The 15616-nt window shown below is 37.3% G+C and overlaps 1 protein-coding gene and 1 long non-coding RNA gene across 2 annotated transcripts; both read left to right on the top strand.

The window, feature by feature from the left end:
- The first annotated feature begins 510 nt into the window (after positions 1 to 510).
- LOC127934117 (uncharacterized) lies at positions 511 to 3991 on the top strand. Its single transcript, XM_052531281.1, has 5 exons — positions 511 to 643; positions 838 to 1038; positions 2121 to 3127; positions 3652 to 3721; positions 3978 to 3991. The coding sequence occupies exons 2-5, from the start codon at positions 849 to 851 to the stop codon at positions 3989 to 3991; spliced, it is 1281 nt and encodes a 426-aa protein (XP_052387241.1). The 5' UTR covers positions 511 to 643; positions 838 to 848.
- A 1533-nt stretch (positions 3992 to 5524) lies between these two features.
- On the top strand, positions 5525 to 13224 carry LOC127934762 (uncharacterized). The gene is made up of 3 exons (XR_008147882.1): positions 5525 to 5695; positions 9694 to 9859; positions 12903 to 13224. It is a non-coding gene; the product is annotated as an uncharacterized LOC127934762 (long non-coding RNA).
- The last annotated feature ends 2392 nt before the right edge of the window (positions 13225 to 15616 follow it).

The raw sequence follows: 15616 nt of genomic DNA, 5'->3' as shown, positions 1-15616 counted from the left end.
AACATCAGTGTTATATATATTTTTTTCTTCGGAAGCAGGCGAGATAAAGGTGCAAGTTTCCAGAGCTGTTTGGCGAAATCAAAGCGCCAGAGTGGGCGGAGTTTACCCAGTCTAGAACGATCTAGAATCTGTGGGGGAAAAAAGCGCGAAAGAGGCAGCAGCACTTGAATTTCTGACTCGTCGTCAGTGACAGACAAGTTCCGTTAATTCTCAAATCTAAGTTTCTTTACACACGGCTTTGTCTTGTATTTATTTTGTTTTCGTCTTTGTGTTGATTTCTTTAACTTTTTGCCTGAGAGGAATTCAGCGACAACGTTTCCGTGAGAGCTCCGACGGAGACGTCTTCGCAGCCGTTAACGTTAAGCTCCGTTAATAACAGACTATTACTCAAATTTACGTTTCTTTATACACGGATTTGTCTTGTGGTTGTAAAGTTATTTATTTTGTTTTCGTCTTTGTGTTGATATCTTTCACTTTTTGCCTGAGAGGAATTCAGCGAAAACGTTTCCTTGAGAGCTCCGACGGAGACGTTTTCACAGGCTTTAACGTTAATGTATTTTTCCCACCTGTGGCCTCTGCCGGAGTTTCCATCTTGGAATCGCGGATCCTTCACAGACTGCTTATCGGGACTTCCAGAAAATCAGTAAGTAACTTTACCATCACTACTTCGAGCAAAAAAAAAAAAAAAAAGAAATAAAAAAAGAAAGTTCAGTGCCACACCCTTGTCAGGCTGTGGAAAGCCAACAGCCTGTAGAGAACCTTGCAGATTATTACCCTCTTTCTGTATATAATCAATTTGGTCTTAATCGTGTTGCTCTGCATCATTCTGTGTTTCAGAAGAATGAGTAATGGACTCCATTGAGAAGGCAATACAGGCCGTGCTACCACAGCTAGATGAAGCAAAGCTTGAAACTTTAGTCAATGAGTTGGTGAAAGTAGGTGTTGAAGGACCAGATGATCTGCAGTTTATTCAAGAAGATGACATCAAACATCTGCTCACACCCATTCAGTGCAGAAAAATTATTCATTCCTTGAAAGGTGAGATTAGTTATTTTAATTAACATATATTAGTTGATCCGCTACAATTAATAACTAAATAAATCCGCAATCATTCAATCATAATTTTGTAAAAAAAAAAAAAAAAAAAAGTGGTTATATGTGGATGTTAGTGTATACCTGGTCCAAGATTCTGTCCCCTTTGGTCAGGCAGGTGACATGTTGATAGAACTTGAGGAGTACAGATTGAGGTTAGAATTATTGAAATCCCCCACGGCAATAAATGCCCTTCTGGATGTGCAGTTTGCTGTTTGCTAATGGCAGCATATAAAGCCAAATTTGCTTTAAAAAAAAAATAAAATAAAAATAAAAGATGGTATATACGGGAAAAATAAAAACTATATTCTTGCCTCTGCAATGCTGTCTCTGCACTAGATACAGTTATTCCATGCAAAACTACAGACCCACAGCTTTCCAAAGAGCCTAATCACTTGATTATAGGCCCAAGTATGTAAGAACAGTGCAATACAGTACAGAAGGATAGTGGTCGCATTGCAATTGAAAACAGCATTTAAGATATTGCCCATATTCCCCCATCCATGCAGATCACATAGTCATGCATTGCATTTGCTCTTTTTTTAAACACATTGATTTTAATATACACCTGCAATGCGGCTGAAAAAAAGCACATCATCAAAAATATTTCAATGTTAACATGTAAAATAATTTTCTTGTATGCCATCAGTTGACCTCAAATCACCCATCTAGGCTGATTAGTAATTGAGATGAAGCCATGACTACCATTTTTGTAATTACCCTTTTCCCAAGATCAGATTTAAATACATTTTAGTCTGTTATTTAGTATTTTTTATAGTTTGTTTATTTGAACTGTACCAGAATCCAAAAAAACAAAACAAAAAAACATTTTATATAAATTTTGTTGGTTTAACCCTATATTGACCTACCTATAAGGACTTGACGGCCACCATTTTGATTTTATTTTATTTTTTAAGTTTTAGTTTAAGTACATCTGATACTATTGTAAACCACTAAGAAACCTTTTGTTAGATTTTTTTTTCTAGGGTCAAACCTTATTTTCACCTGACTATTCTGTGCTTTCACAGTGTGTAATGCAGGTCCTTCAAATCCTCAGCTGAGCCCTTCATCGTCTGAGCCACTGTCAGTTGCCTATTCCAGCACATGCCCCATATCATCTATAAGTCCCATCTCTGCATGGGTGAACAGTTTTGAGGTGCCATGGAACAAAGTGAGGCTGACTCTTAGAAGAGCAGTAGATGCTGGTGAGAGGCCAGCTCCGGATGACCGCAGACACTTGATAAAAGTCACTGTTGATGCGATGAGAGAGCGTTCCTTGAACCCTACTCGCAGAGAGTGTGTGGTAGTGGCTAAAGCTATAACTCAAAAATATCCAAATAGCTTTTTAGACAAAAATGAAGAGGGGGAGCTAATTGGATGTGGGTATTTCAGCATTATAAATCAGCTCAAAACCAGAGTAGAATATTTGAATCGAGGCAACTCTCTTTCCCGTCTGAGGAAGCACAAACGCACCCAGAGAGATGATGAGGATGGTGATGATGACCAGCCAGCAGTAGCTACATGTGCAAGAATCGACAGTTATGGGTGTGTTCGTTGGCAGCCAGCGGACTATCCAGATGGGGAAACATCAGCATCATTAGAGGAAAAGAAGCTTGAGATGATTGATATATTCAGCCGAGAGGGAATAAAGGGCGCTGAGAGAGGAAGGGTAGAAGACCTAATGGCAATCACTTATGCCAAACAGCGGGAATACATCAACGCAAAGCCTTCCCCAAGCATTCTGGATGTGGGTAAAGAGTGGCCATTTCTCTTTTCACAGAAGTTTTTATTGTCACACTTCACCACTCTCACCAATGTTGAACTATACACAAGACTGAATGAAGATATGGACAAAAAGGGTAAAAGACTCCTGGATTTCTTCAGTAGTCAGATTACAAAGTGGAGGAAAGAAGTAAGAGCTGTTCTGAAGGAAGCCATAAAGAAGGACCGAGAAGGATCTGATGGCCTAGCAGCGATGCTTGTGATGTTGGCACACTTCAAAGAGCAAGAGGAGTCAATTTTTCTCATTGCTGATGTAAGTTCCTTAATTATTTAAATCTTTTATTTGGAGTTTTCAACAATTAACTGTCACATTTACCTGTACACAATTGTATCTCATTTCCCTGATTAGAGTGAGAATTGTTAATGCAGGTTGACGAACCTCCAGTTTTTCAAGTAAATACAGGTTTGTGTCAGGTTTATGTTATTGGTGGTTGAGCACTTTTTCCTTGATAGACCTCACCTCACAATATAACCCACTTGGTGCAAGCTTCTATCTCAATTCCTGGGTAAATGCTGGGTAAAGTCACTGTTGTCCACTGTGAGCACGATATTTTAATTAATATTTTAATTAAGAGAAAATTGATGTAGTGTTGTAATTGATTAAGATATTGTGGTACTTAGTTAATTTTTTGTGTAAACCTTTCACAAACCTTCAGAGCAAAAAAAAGGACCATTGCTCATTGCTTCCTTATCAACAAATTTCAAAAAGCTTTTTCTATCCTAGAGATAATATACAGCCTACCTTGTTTCAAGTAACACTTATCTTTGCTGGCATAGGAGACTACCACTCCCGCAGACGCAGAGGCCCAGCTGTCTCTCCCAGTCACTCCAAGGATCATCATGCTCGGTAAGTTTCACATTCAATGTTAACTAATCCTTTGAATGTATAGGGCACAAGCAAAGCAAAGTTTCTGGAAAACACTAGTGAATGTGTGTTGTGTCATTCTCTGCTTCTGCACCAGTCAGTAACAGCACAGTCACTCCGAAACTTAAGTTATGTGGAGTAATCTCTCATCTTTAGTAGCCACCTATAATGTCGTGATTGCTATTTCAGATTGCTTGCTATGCCTGTATCACTCATTGTTTTTCTATCACCAAACCAGTTATTGCTGCTTAAAGGATTAGTTCACCTCAAAATGAAAATTTCCTAATAATTTACTCTCACCCCAATGCCATCCAAGATATCCATGTCTTTCTTTCCTCAGTGGAAGAGAAATTAAGTCTGAGGAAAACATTTCTGGATTTTTCTTTGAATAATGGACTTCAATTGTAACCAACGTTTTGAAGTCCAAATCAATGCAGTTCAATTGTTAGGATTGAGTTGGGAACTAAATCTTCACATCGAAAGGTCGCGCTCCATTTCGCCGGCCATCTTTGCATATTTCCACCGGCGATATCGAGCGCAACCTTTCGACTTGATGTAGTTCCCAGCTCAATCCTAACAATTGTAGTTAAAAAGTATATAAATTATTATTATATTTTTTTAGAAAATGACCAATCATTTCGCTAGATAAGACCCTAATCCTCAGCTGGGATCCTGCACAGCCCGTTGAAGCACTTCAAAGATCTTTGAAACTGCATTGATTTAGACTTCAAAACGTTGGTTACAATTGAAGTCCATTATTTGAAGAAAAATCCAGAAATGTTTTCCTCAGACTTAATTTCTCTTCCACTGAGGAAAGAAAGACATGGATATCTTGGATGGCATTGGGGTGAGTAAATTATTAGGAAATTTTCATTTTGAGGTGAAATAATCCTTTAAAGGGTTAGTTCAGCCAGAAATAAAAATTATGTCATTAATGACTTACCCTCATGTCGTTCCAAACCCGTAAGACCTCTTCGGAACACAGTTTAAGATATTTTAGGTTTAGTCCGAGAGCTTTCAGTCCCTCCATTGAAGCTGTGTGTACGGTCTTCTGTCCACGTCCAGAAAGGTAATAAAAACACATCAAAGTAGTCCATGTGACATCAGAGGGTCAGTTAGAATTTGTTGAAGCATCGAATATACATTTTGCTCCAAAAATAACAAAAATTACGACTTTATTCAGCATTTTCTTCTCTTCCGGTTCTGTTGTGAGCGCATTCACAACACTGCAGTGACGCCCCTGACATACAATGCTGCTGACGTGTTTTCTTTGTTATTGGTTGCACCAGAAAACACGTCAGCAGCATCGTACGTCAACCGTCGCGTTCACAACAGACACGGAAGAGAAGACAATCCTGAATAAAGTCGTAATTTTTTTTATTTTTGGAGCAGAATGTATTTTCGATGTTTCAATAAATTCTAACGGACCCTCTGATGTCACATGGACTACTTTGATGATGTTTTTATTACCTTTCTGTACATGGACAGTAGACCGTACACACAGCTTCAATGGAGGGACTGAGAGCTCTCGGACTAAATCTAAAATATCTTAAACTGTGTTCCGAAGATAAAAGGAGGTCTTATGGGTTTGGAACGACATGAGGGTGAGTCATTAATGACATAATTTTCATTTTTGGCTGAACTAACCCTTTAATGCACTGCTTCGAAGATATGTATGCTCCCTGCCCTGTTTTTACAATAATTTATGTGGAGAAAATCTTTTATAGAATGTATTGCTATGAAATATAATTTTTGTGATGACTCTTGTCTTTACTAAGGAGAGACAATACTGACTGCAAAAAAATGGATGCTGTCGATCGAGGGGAGGGTCGTAATCCCACCTGGTGCTCACATGGCAGACTTCACCACTGCCTTGGCCGCTCTCTTCGCCTGTTACTATGTATTCAACCTAGAGTATCAGGTGGAAGCCAGCACAACACTGGAGTTTGTTCAGAGGTATTTTTTTATCTTAAATAGTTTGATTGCAGTGTAAAAGCAAATTGACAATTGAAAAGCTGTTCAAAATCATCTTCTCCCTTTAAAATTAGGGCTGTGAACTGACACTGGTCTCACGGTTCGGTTCGATTACGATTATCATGTCATCGATTCAGTTCAATTCGATATCACAATGCATCGCGATGCACCGCATTCTCAATTTGACATTTTTCTTCAAAAGTGATGTGTGCGCACGTGTGTGTGCTGGCCTGTTCAAACAGTGACATTCCAGTTGGGAGTAAAGCTTGTTTATGCCATTAAGAAAAGAAAAATCTTTCATATAAATTGTTTTAAAGAAATATTCATTTAAAAGCAGTGTTTATTAATCGGTGTATTATGTTACCATTAAAGATGCACGCATCAACCGTCGCTGAGTCCGCTGTTGAAGGTTACGATCATCCATTTATAATCACGCATAACAACACAGAATAATAGTAATTTGAACATCGGGTCAGACTCTGCCAGGCGTTAACAGCTCGGGGTGAAAACGGCTAACGTGGTTTATCAAGTTAGTGGTATTACCTCCTGCATATTCTATTTGTGCGTGGCATGAGCGCACACAGTGCGTCTTCTGCAGGATGTGCTTACCAGGTTGTTCATAAAAGCTGAAATGTGCCCAGATGTAGGCTTTAAAAGTAGTTGGAGCATCTTTAATTACTCGCACTCGCGTCTCGCCTCCCTCTGCCATTGTATGCTACCGCGACAAATGACGTCAGAAAAGTGTCAGTACATTATAATCGATTATGGTCTATTACTGAGCCGATACCGTATCGTCCTCATCTGAATCGTAGAAACGATAAATTTTGACACTCCTATTTAAAATGTTATGGAATTGGGCTGGGCGACTGAAAACTGTATCACAATATAAGTGTTTCATATTGGTCGATATCGATAATTATTGATATTTTTATGACCTATTTAAAATAAGGAACAGGAGAAAAATATATTACATTTAAAAAAATGTATTTTAAAGTTAAAGGAATAGTTCACCTCAAAATGAAAATTTCTTTCTTTCTTCAGTGGAAAAGAAATTAAGTTTTTTGAGGAAACAATAGCAACCAACTGAGTTATTTGCCATTGAAGTCCATTATATGAAAAAAAAAATCCTGAAATGTTTTCCTCAAAAAACTTATTTTCTATTGAAGAAAGAAAGACGTGGATATCTTGGATGGCATTGGGGTGAGTAAATGATTAGGAAATTTTCATTTTTGGTTGAACTAATCCTTTAACCTTCCCCTGATTCATAGGTGTGATTGGCAAAGGACAAAAAAGGAGGAAAATATAATGCGCACCTATCATGCGCACCTATCATGACGCAGTGACAGCACGTGTGATTATTCCAGTAGTTAGGACATCGCACAAGATTTGTGTTAACACAGAACACATTTCATCACTGGATAGTGTTTGTCGTTTATTTAAAGTGTGGTTTATGTCAGCTGAATGTGCTGAACGCTTTTCAGAGAAGATGAGGCAACGTTATTTTAGTAATTCACACCCAGCGATAATTCAGGGAAAAAAATCTCCGAATGCTTCACGTGAAACTTCGGTCTTCCGACCTATCATTGTGTCAGTTCTCAATTGATTTTGATGGTAATATCAATTTTAATTGATATGCGCGAAGGGAGAAATAGCAAGACTGTTAATTAATGTTTTATGGCCCAGCCCTATTATGTAAAGTATCTGAGTATCTAAATAGTGTAGGTTGAAGCCTCCTAACAACTTGAATGCTTTAGGAGGACTGTTGGGCATGTACACACTAGGGGTGTGCCGGTTTCAGAATTGGTGATGACGGTTATGACGTGAGTCAAATGTGACGGTTCATAACATAACCGTCGGGGGGGGTCCAAGTCAATTGGTTGTTCTTGGAGATAGCGGGTTAACTCCGTGTCAGCGCGCGCTCTGATCGGTATGGGGCAGAGATTTCAGACTTCCATTTATTAAGGAGATCTGTCACAAAACTCATCATCCGCGCCAACGTTTTTTGATCAAATTTCAAAGCCGCACCCGCCCGCCATCCGCTGATTGTTTTGGGGTCTATGGCGATGCAATGCTTTGCTGATGCGAGCCGCAAAAAAAAAGACATTGCCATTTGCCCATTAGCTCCGCCCACTACCGGAGAAACTGGTATGTCTTCTGCTTGTTCGAAAATGAATATGAATAATTCTAAATTAAATCCATTATTTTGACAGGAGAAGACAACAAAGAATAGTTTACATGTAAGGTGTTGTTTAAGCGTGGTAAGACTCTCGCTCTCTCTCTCTTTGCATGTGTGAGAAACAGCGCTTTCAGTAAAGTGACGGTGAGTCATGTGCCTTCACAAAGAGTTTACAGAGCATCAAATACAGGTGCGCTGTGCGTCCATTGAGATGAACTGAAAAGTTCAGATCGCTTGAAGGAGAGCGAACTCTGAAGCTCAGATGCTGAAATTAATGCAAGCGTCATGCGCTTCAGTCTATGTAGTAAACAAACCTGCACGTCTCTGCCATTCATTAATTCACACAGAGACGCGCAGAACACGGATTTATATTTTAAACAACTTTTGCGGCTTAACATTTACAGATACTGGTCCATATGGATATTTGATTTGATTATTTTATGCTAACTTTGGCAAATTCCATGACTGTCCATATTAAAATGCAAGTTTCATTCTCATGACTGGATTTCGAGATTCCGTCCTCGTTTTTTGCTTCATGGAAATCATAGAGCAAATTTCAAAGCTGCACCCGCCCGCCATCCGCTGCTTGTTTTGCGGTCTATGGTCCATTGTCTGTTCTAGAAAGGATGCAGCAAAGATATTTAATGCTAGAGTATGAGGCATAGGCCTACGCTGAGTTTCATTTATGATGAGATGTGCTCTAGTTCACAGTGCAGTGCAAGTGAACGCGGCGCGCTGGTGCTTCCATGTCACGGTTATCATTGTCTGCTTAACTTGCTTTTTATTTATTAAAATACATGCAATTGGATGATGAAACATTTATTAAAATTAAGATAAAATTTGTACAAAACGAAATTCGTTTTTAAGAAAGGTTTTCTACAAAGCAAAATTTTATGAAGTGGTAAATATCATGTCTGACGATTTACAAAACTTCATTAAGTGGTAAAAACCATGTCTCCCGATATATTGTGCATCTGATTATCCTATCTAAAAAATGAAAATAATTTTTGATAAAAAATGTTTGTAAAAAATATTTTAATGACACGGTTTTGGCGGTTATAGAGTTCTAATGACGGTGTTCAACTATAACCGTCGGTCTCACGGTTATATACTAACCGTCACACCCCTAGTACACACTATATTTTTTACATAAAACCTTTTGGGAATAATTAAGCTCCTAATTCTTCATTTTTTTTCAGGCCATCTGATGTTGAGAATATATCTTCTGGTTGAAGAATTGTAGCTTGTTCAGGAGGTTCTTTGTTGTTTTCCACGTCTCAGATCTTTAAAGGAGTATGGTGTTAATGCTTGAGTCGAATAGCCGTAGTTTGGTCTTGAGTGTCAAATGCAGCTCTTGCCTTGCCCATTCTTGTGGTTAACCATCAAGCTGGCCAGTGTCTTTCTGTTTGCACTTTGGTCGTTGTGCTAATGTGGAGACCTGTCTCAGCTGACTTCTGTTCTACCCCTCTCAGTTTCTCTTACATTTGTTGGTGTTTTTGGGACAGTGATGTGATATAATCTGCAAAGTCTAGGTCATCCAGTTGTGTAAATGGGGTCTATTGGATCCCATTGCGCCTGTTGTCAGTGGCTTGCCGCATGACCTAGTCGGCCGCATGATGTAGTCAACCTTCGAAGAGGAATGGTAATCAAGAAAGTAGACAGCCTTGACTAACTCCTGTTGAGATGTGAAATGCCTCTGTCAGCTGGCCTTTATGTATGATTCTACATTGCTCACTGCACTTACAGTTATTCATTAATGTGCGCATATTGTCCCATCGCCTAATTCCTATACTCATGTTCATAGGTTTTTAGTCAGGATTAATCCTGACTCCAACAAGTGCACTGCCAAGGAGCAGATGAGCAAGACGACTGGGAGAGTGGTGAAGCGGAAGACTTCATACATGAACCCCCATGTCATCTCCTTCATCAGGGACTTCACGGAGTTCTATTTGCTAACTGACTAGATACAGGTGAGGTTCTGATAATAGCTTTAATAATAATTATAATACAATTAATAATATAGGTATCTGTGGGTTTAATATAATTAATCATAATTTGATAATAATAATAATAATTATTAGGAATGCACCAATACTGGTATCGATATCGGGCCGATACTAAGCTCAATGTTCTCGTACTCGTAAAAATGATTTTTTTTTACTCCGATACCAACAACCGATACCAGGCATGTAAATAGTGTTTGTGTTTAGAAAAAGAAACACTGACAACAGAGGGTATAATGGGGATAAAAAAGGCAGTATATGAAGTAAATCTATCTTACTAGTGAAATATTAAAAGAAATATAGTAACACACATTGCTTTGGTGCGCCAGCTGATAAGAGAAAAACGTGCTGTGGCTTGAGCGTGCAGCGGGACAGACGCGTGAGCTAGTCAAGCGCATCCATTTATCCAAACGTCATTGGAAAGTTTGTAGTTCAGTCAGATGTAAATGGCAAAGAAAGTCAAACAAGACAATGTAGCTTATCAACGTTAACTGACGAGAGAGAGAGACTTGTTGATTGCTCTTGATTGACTAAATCATATATGTAAGTAAAACATAAACTGTTACCTTATTTATTAGGGCTGGGTAAAAAAATATGGATTTTTATTTTATTTTAATTGATTCTCATTTTTGCAAAACTGATACTGATTCTTAAACATTTTCATCGAGACATCAGTAGCTATATTACTAATATCAGTGATACACGCCTTCATTCATAAAATATTCCATTAACATATAGGGCTGGGTAGGGGTGGGTACCGAAAGCTGGTATTAAACGGGCCCCGGGGCTGAATTTTGAAAGACCGCTGTATCGATAAGCTCGGACGTTATCGGTTCTGCTGTCGGTACTTGGAAAAATACACGTAATGTTATTATTGCTATAAAGACGTTTTATTTCGCCAACCTTTTCTATATACCATAATATTAAACCGTTTGTCTGTGATGCATTTTTGCTATTCGCAGTCCGAGAGAGAGAGATCTCCACAGTGCGCACATGACAGCCCTAATGAGTGACGTTGGAGGACAGAACTAAACATTCAAACATAGCCTGGTTACACTTCAGATTTTTGATTACTCTGATTTTATTTTAGATTTTGGCTTCCAAAGATTATAATAATAATATATTTGAGGTAAAACGATTAAAAACTATAGCTGCATTCTGTATAGCGCAACTTAATTCCCTTTGCAGCAGTAGGCTACGCTCTCATTTTTCCCTACAACTTAAACGTAACGACAGAATCAGATTCAGCATTCAGTGATTGTTGTAAAATGCAGTCTAGCTACTGTTGCTAAATTGCGGGACGCTTTTAATAATAAAAAGAGCTATTAATAGCACAAAAATAGGCTCATGAGATGCTGTTCCCAAGCGGGACGCTTTTAATAATAAAAAGAGCTATTAATAGCACAAAAATATGCTCATGAGATGCTGTTCCCAATGAGATGCTGTTTACATACATAAAATCTCACAGCATTAGCTGTAACATGGAGGCTGCAAGCCTATGAACAGTGTAGGAAAACTAATACCGGCTTTTGGGTGATAGATAAATATCAGGGCCTGAATTTCTGTGATATTTTTTTTTTAGAATCTGTGTGGATTAATATACTCAACCAACAGGCTAAAGTGAAGCAGTGTTTGCAGGAATTTACCGCATTATAAGTGGGAGACCAACGGGAATGATTAAAATGATGCGCATAATACCACGCCGAAATTAGAGCCCTGAATATGGAAAAAAATCGATTCGTGGTCCCTAATAATCGATTTTGAATCGACCACATTTTAAAAAACGATTAATCGATAATCAAATTTTTTTGCCCAGCCCTATTAACATAAAGCCATAAAACTTGAAAATCAGTGTTTCCCACATATAGACTAATTCGTGGTGTCGTGCCACAGAATCAACAACGGCTGCCTGCCACATTGCGTTTCATTATTCATTTAAAAAAAAAAAAAAAATAGTGTTGAAAGAAAATAATTAACTCACCCTCCATTTCTCTCAGCCGCCAAAACGAATTTTTGTCCCGCCAAAGCCATTTGAATGGTGTGATGTAGATGACTGCTGCACTTGTGACAGGGCGCATGTTACTGATAGAACGAGCAGAGAGCCCTGGCCGCGCACGCACTCTCACAGTCGTCAAACTGTCTTGCTCTCTCTCGCTCCCTCAGGCATGTTCCTGTGGCTCAGTGTTGTAGAGCATTGCATTAGCAGTGCAAAAGGTTATGGGTTCAATTCCCAGGGGAACACATGTTAGGAAATAAATGTTAGCCTGAATGCACTGCAAGTCGCTTTGGATAAAAGCGTCTGCTAAATGCATAAATGTAAATCTAAATATTAATCAAAATCAATTGAGAATTGACATGATCGTAAAAGATCGGAAGACCGAAGTTCATGTCGAGCATTCAGAGATTTTGTTTCCCCTGAATTACCGCTGGGTGTGAATTGTGCTAAATAAAACGTTGCCTTATGTACTCTGAAAATTGTTCCGCATCAGCTGAAATAAAAACACTTTCAATAAACAAACAAAAAACTATCCAGTGATGAAATGTTGACAAAAATCTTGTGCAATGTCCTAAACTCCCGGGATAAAACGCGTGCCATAGTCCGCTACTGACATGTCTGATTCTCGAACTAATGACTCTTTTGAACCGATTACATTTAATGAATGGTTAAAACAACTGTCCAACACTGAACTCGCGAGTCGTCTGAATCGGTGTATAACAAATTGGTAACACTTTACAATATGGTTCCATTTATTAAACTTGTTAACTACATTAGTTAACATTAACTAATAATAAACTGCACTTCTACAGCATTTATAAATCTTTCTAAATGTTCATTTCACTATTTACTAGTAGCCTACATTATTAAAATAAAAAGTTGTATTTGTTAAAAGAGCACTCCACTTTATTTGGAAATAGGCTCATTTTACAACTCCCCCAGAGTTAAACAGTTGAGTTTTACCATTTTCGAAACCATTCAGCTGATCTAATGTGTTTTCTTCTTTAATTTCAGGGCTCCAACTAGGATTCTAGGTCTCCAAGGTCAGGGCATGCAAGAGGCCATAGTGGCAGGGGAAGTTTATTTTCCTTTCTGTTTTAAATGTTGATGCAAATGTTAAATATTTAATTTTTTTTTAATGTTCAATATTTTATTTTATTTCAGTATTGCCATAGTGTTATTTATTACTCTTTAGAATGTGGTAATAATCAGTTATTTGCACAGCTTCAAAGTAGTTAAATTTTTTGACCATGTTGTATCAATTTGCGTTATTGTTCTGCCATAGCAACCAGTCATGTGGAACTAGTGAATGAACTAGTAACAGTTTGCTCTGTAACTTTACAAAACTTGTAATAAAATAGCCTCGTTTTGTAAAATTTTCTTAAGTCAGTAATTAAAGTTAGCAACAGTAGAATACGCAGATAATAGACTTCACGCCATTAAAAATTACAAACACAGAATGTTCGTTAACTTTGGATGGCATAATGGCATGTTGTCCAATGTCAATTATCCCTTTATGTTGTACCTGTTTTGTCATTCCTGTTTACCAAATGTTTTTAAATAAACAACTGTTAACAATTTTCTTATTGTCTGCAGTTGATTGCAGGGTTTTAGAATATGAGTGATTCTTTTAATGATGGCTAATATTAAATCACAGTGATACAGTATTTAAATTGTACAGTGGGAAACTGAATTTACAGTGATTAACTGTTATCTACTGCTTATAGTACTGTATTGCATACAATACATAAAAACAGTGCTTAACTGTTTTTTGTATGTAAATACAACTAAAATCAGTGTTTCATTGTTTTTTTTGTATTTTACAGTGAATACACAAACTACTGTAAATGGAAGTACAGTACCCTTACTGTAAAACGTATTCACAGTAACTTACTGGCAACAATTAGCCAGTAAGTTACTGTAAATACAACTAAAATCACAGTATTTAATTGTTTTTGATTTCACAGTGTATACATAAAATACTGTAAATGGAAGTACAGTACCCTTACTGTAAAACGTATTCACAGTAACTTACTGGCAACAATTAGCCAGTAAGTTACTGTAAATACAACTAAAATCACAGTATTTAATTGTTTTTGATTTCACGGTGTATACATAAAATACTGTAAATAGAATTACAGTACCCTTACTGTAAAACGTATTCACAGTAACTTACTGGCTAATTGTTGCCAGTAAGTTACTGTAAATTTTACGGTACATTTTTTACAGTGAAGCTTTCAGAAAGACTTCAGAAAACATGGAAAATAGTAATCTGGGACTACTTTATGGAGATTTTTTTTTTGGTTGTTGTTGTTGTCCTTTTTGTGTTTAACCTAACATAATCAACAAACAGTGCATGTAAAAGGTGTATTTTTGTGAAATTTTTTGTTCTATATAAAAAAAACATATGGGATTGAAACGACACGAAGTTGATTAATGGTGAATTACTTAAGAATATGATACATTTTTAACAAGATCACAAATCAAGTCCTCCCATGGTCCCATTCTAAACTTGAAAATAAAATCTAAACAAGTGGGTTGACTTGGTAACACAAGGCAGAGGTGAATTAAACATTGATGACAGTAGGGAGAGGTAAAATGTCATTTCCAATGATATCTAAGTCTGTCTGCCATTAAAATGTGCAGTGACCCGCACTGCATACAAAAATGATATCATGAACATTAACTTCCCTAGTTAATGTTGTGTGCTCTGCTGGGTGCACCAGGCTGACAGTGCACTAAGAGCATGCTTTTAATATGCTACAGTACATCCTCTTTCCGCTTTCCTGTGGGGATTCCTTCTGCTTTTACAGCACACTGCCAGTGTTTCTGTAGACTGTGAAGTTCATGCCCTGAAGTAAATACTCTAATTAAAATAGTGACTCTCAATAGGTTTAAAGCTCTGATGTGACACTGATCTTGCTTGTACAAAAGGTATACTGACAGGCAGTGTGCTAAGAAGTGTAAAGAAAGGATTAACACACCATTGTGTTTTATTGTGTCTAAGTGAATGTCATGACATACTGTAGCTAGAGGACATTTTAGTGTATGTATGTACGTATATATATAAAACAGAATTTACAGCATGTTGCTGAGCAACAAAAAAGACTGTCATTACTTAAATTTGCTGATATTGTTGTTAAATAAATTATATGTGGTTAGATGTCATGAGACTATAGTGTAAAACATAATTAAAAGGGAGGCTGGAGCTCATATAGCCCATGAGATTTCATTCCGCTGTTTATGTAAATTGCTTGCAAAAGCGTAAAGAATGCATTGCTTTACTGACATCACAAACAACTTATTGTATTGCACATTTGAATGAGAATCACTAATTTAAGTGTTTTTAAGAACACAAAAAAAATAAACTTTGGAAAACGTTATCTGGACCTCATTGTATGGACCGAAATGCTGAGACTTTCTTCAAAATTTCTTATTTTATGTTCTACAGGCAAAAAAAAAAAAAAGGAATTCGTCTTGGTGTCAGAAGAATCATGTGACACTGAAGACTGGATTAATGGCTTTTCCGTCACAGGATTGAATAGCATTTTAAAATAATTCAAATAGAAAACTTGTGAGAATATCTCAAAATATTTTTTTCTTTTTTAACTGTATTTTTGAGCAAATAAATGTAGCCTTGTTGAACATTACATAAGAGACTTCATTTAGAAACCCCAATACCAATCTTTTGAATGGTTTCACCTTTGATAGACTCTTTGTTGCACTTG

This window comes from Carassius gibelio, chromosome A18 (genome assembly GCF_023724105.1).
Source record: "Carassius gibelio isolate Cgi1373 ecotype wild population from Czech Republic chromosome A18, carGib1.2-hapl.c, whole genome shotgun sequence".
Lineage (NCBI taxonomy): Eukaryota > Metazoa > Chordata > Actinopteri > Cypriniformes > Cyprinidae > Carassius > Carassius gibelio.
This window is presented reverse-complemented; position numbering and strand designations above follow the sequence as displayed.

Bases quoted from the DNA above. Each gene is read 5' to 3' on its own strand.
- LOC127934117 (XM_052531281.1), top strand. From the start codon at position 849: ATGGACTCCATTGAGAAGGCAATACAGGCCGTGCTACCACAGCTAGAT. The intron at 1,039-2,120 runs GTGAGATTAGTT...GTGCTTTCACAG, and splicing joins AATTATTCATTCCTTGAAAG to TGTGTAATGCAGGTCCTTCA. The intron at 3,128-3,651 runs GTAAGTTCCTTA...TTGCTGGCATAG, and splicing joins CAATTTTTCTCATTGCTGAT to GAGACTACCACTCCCGCAGA.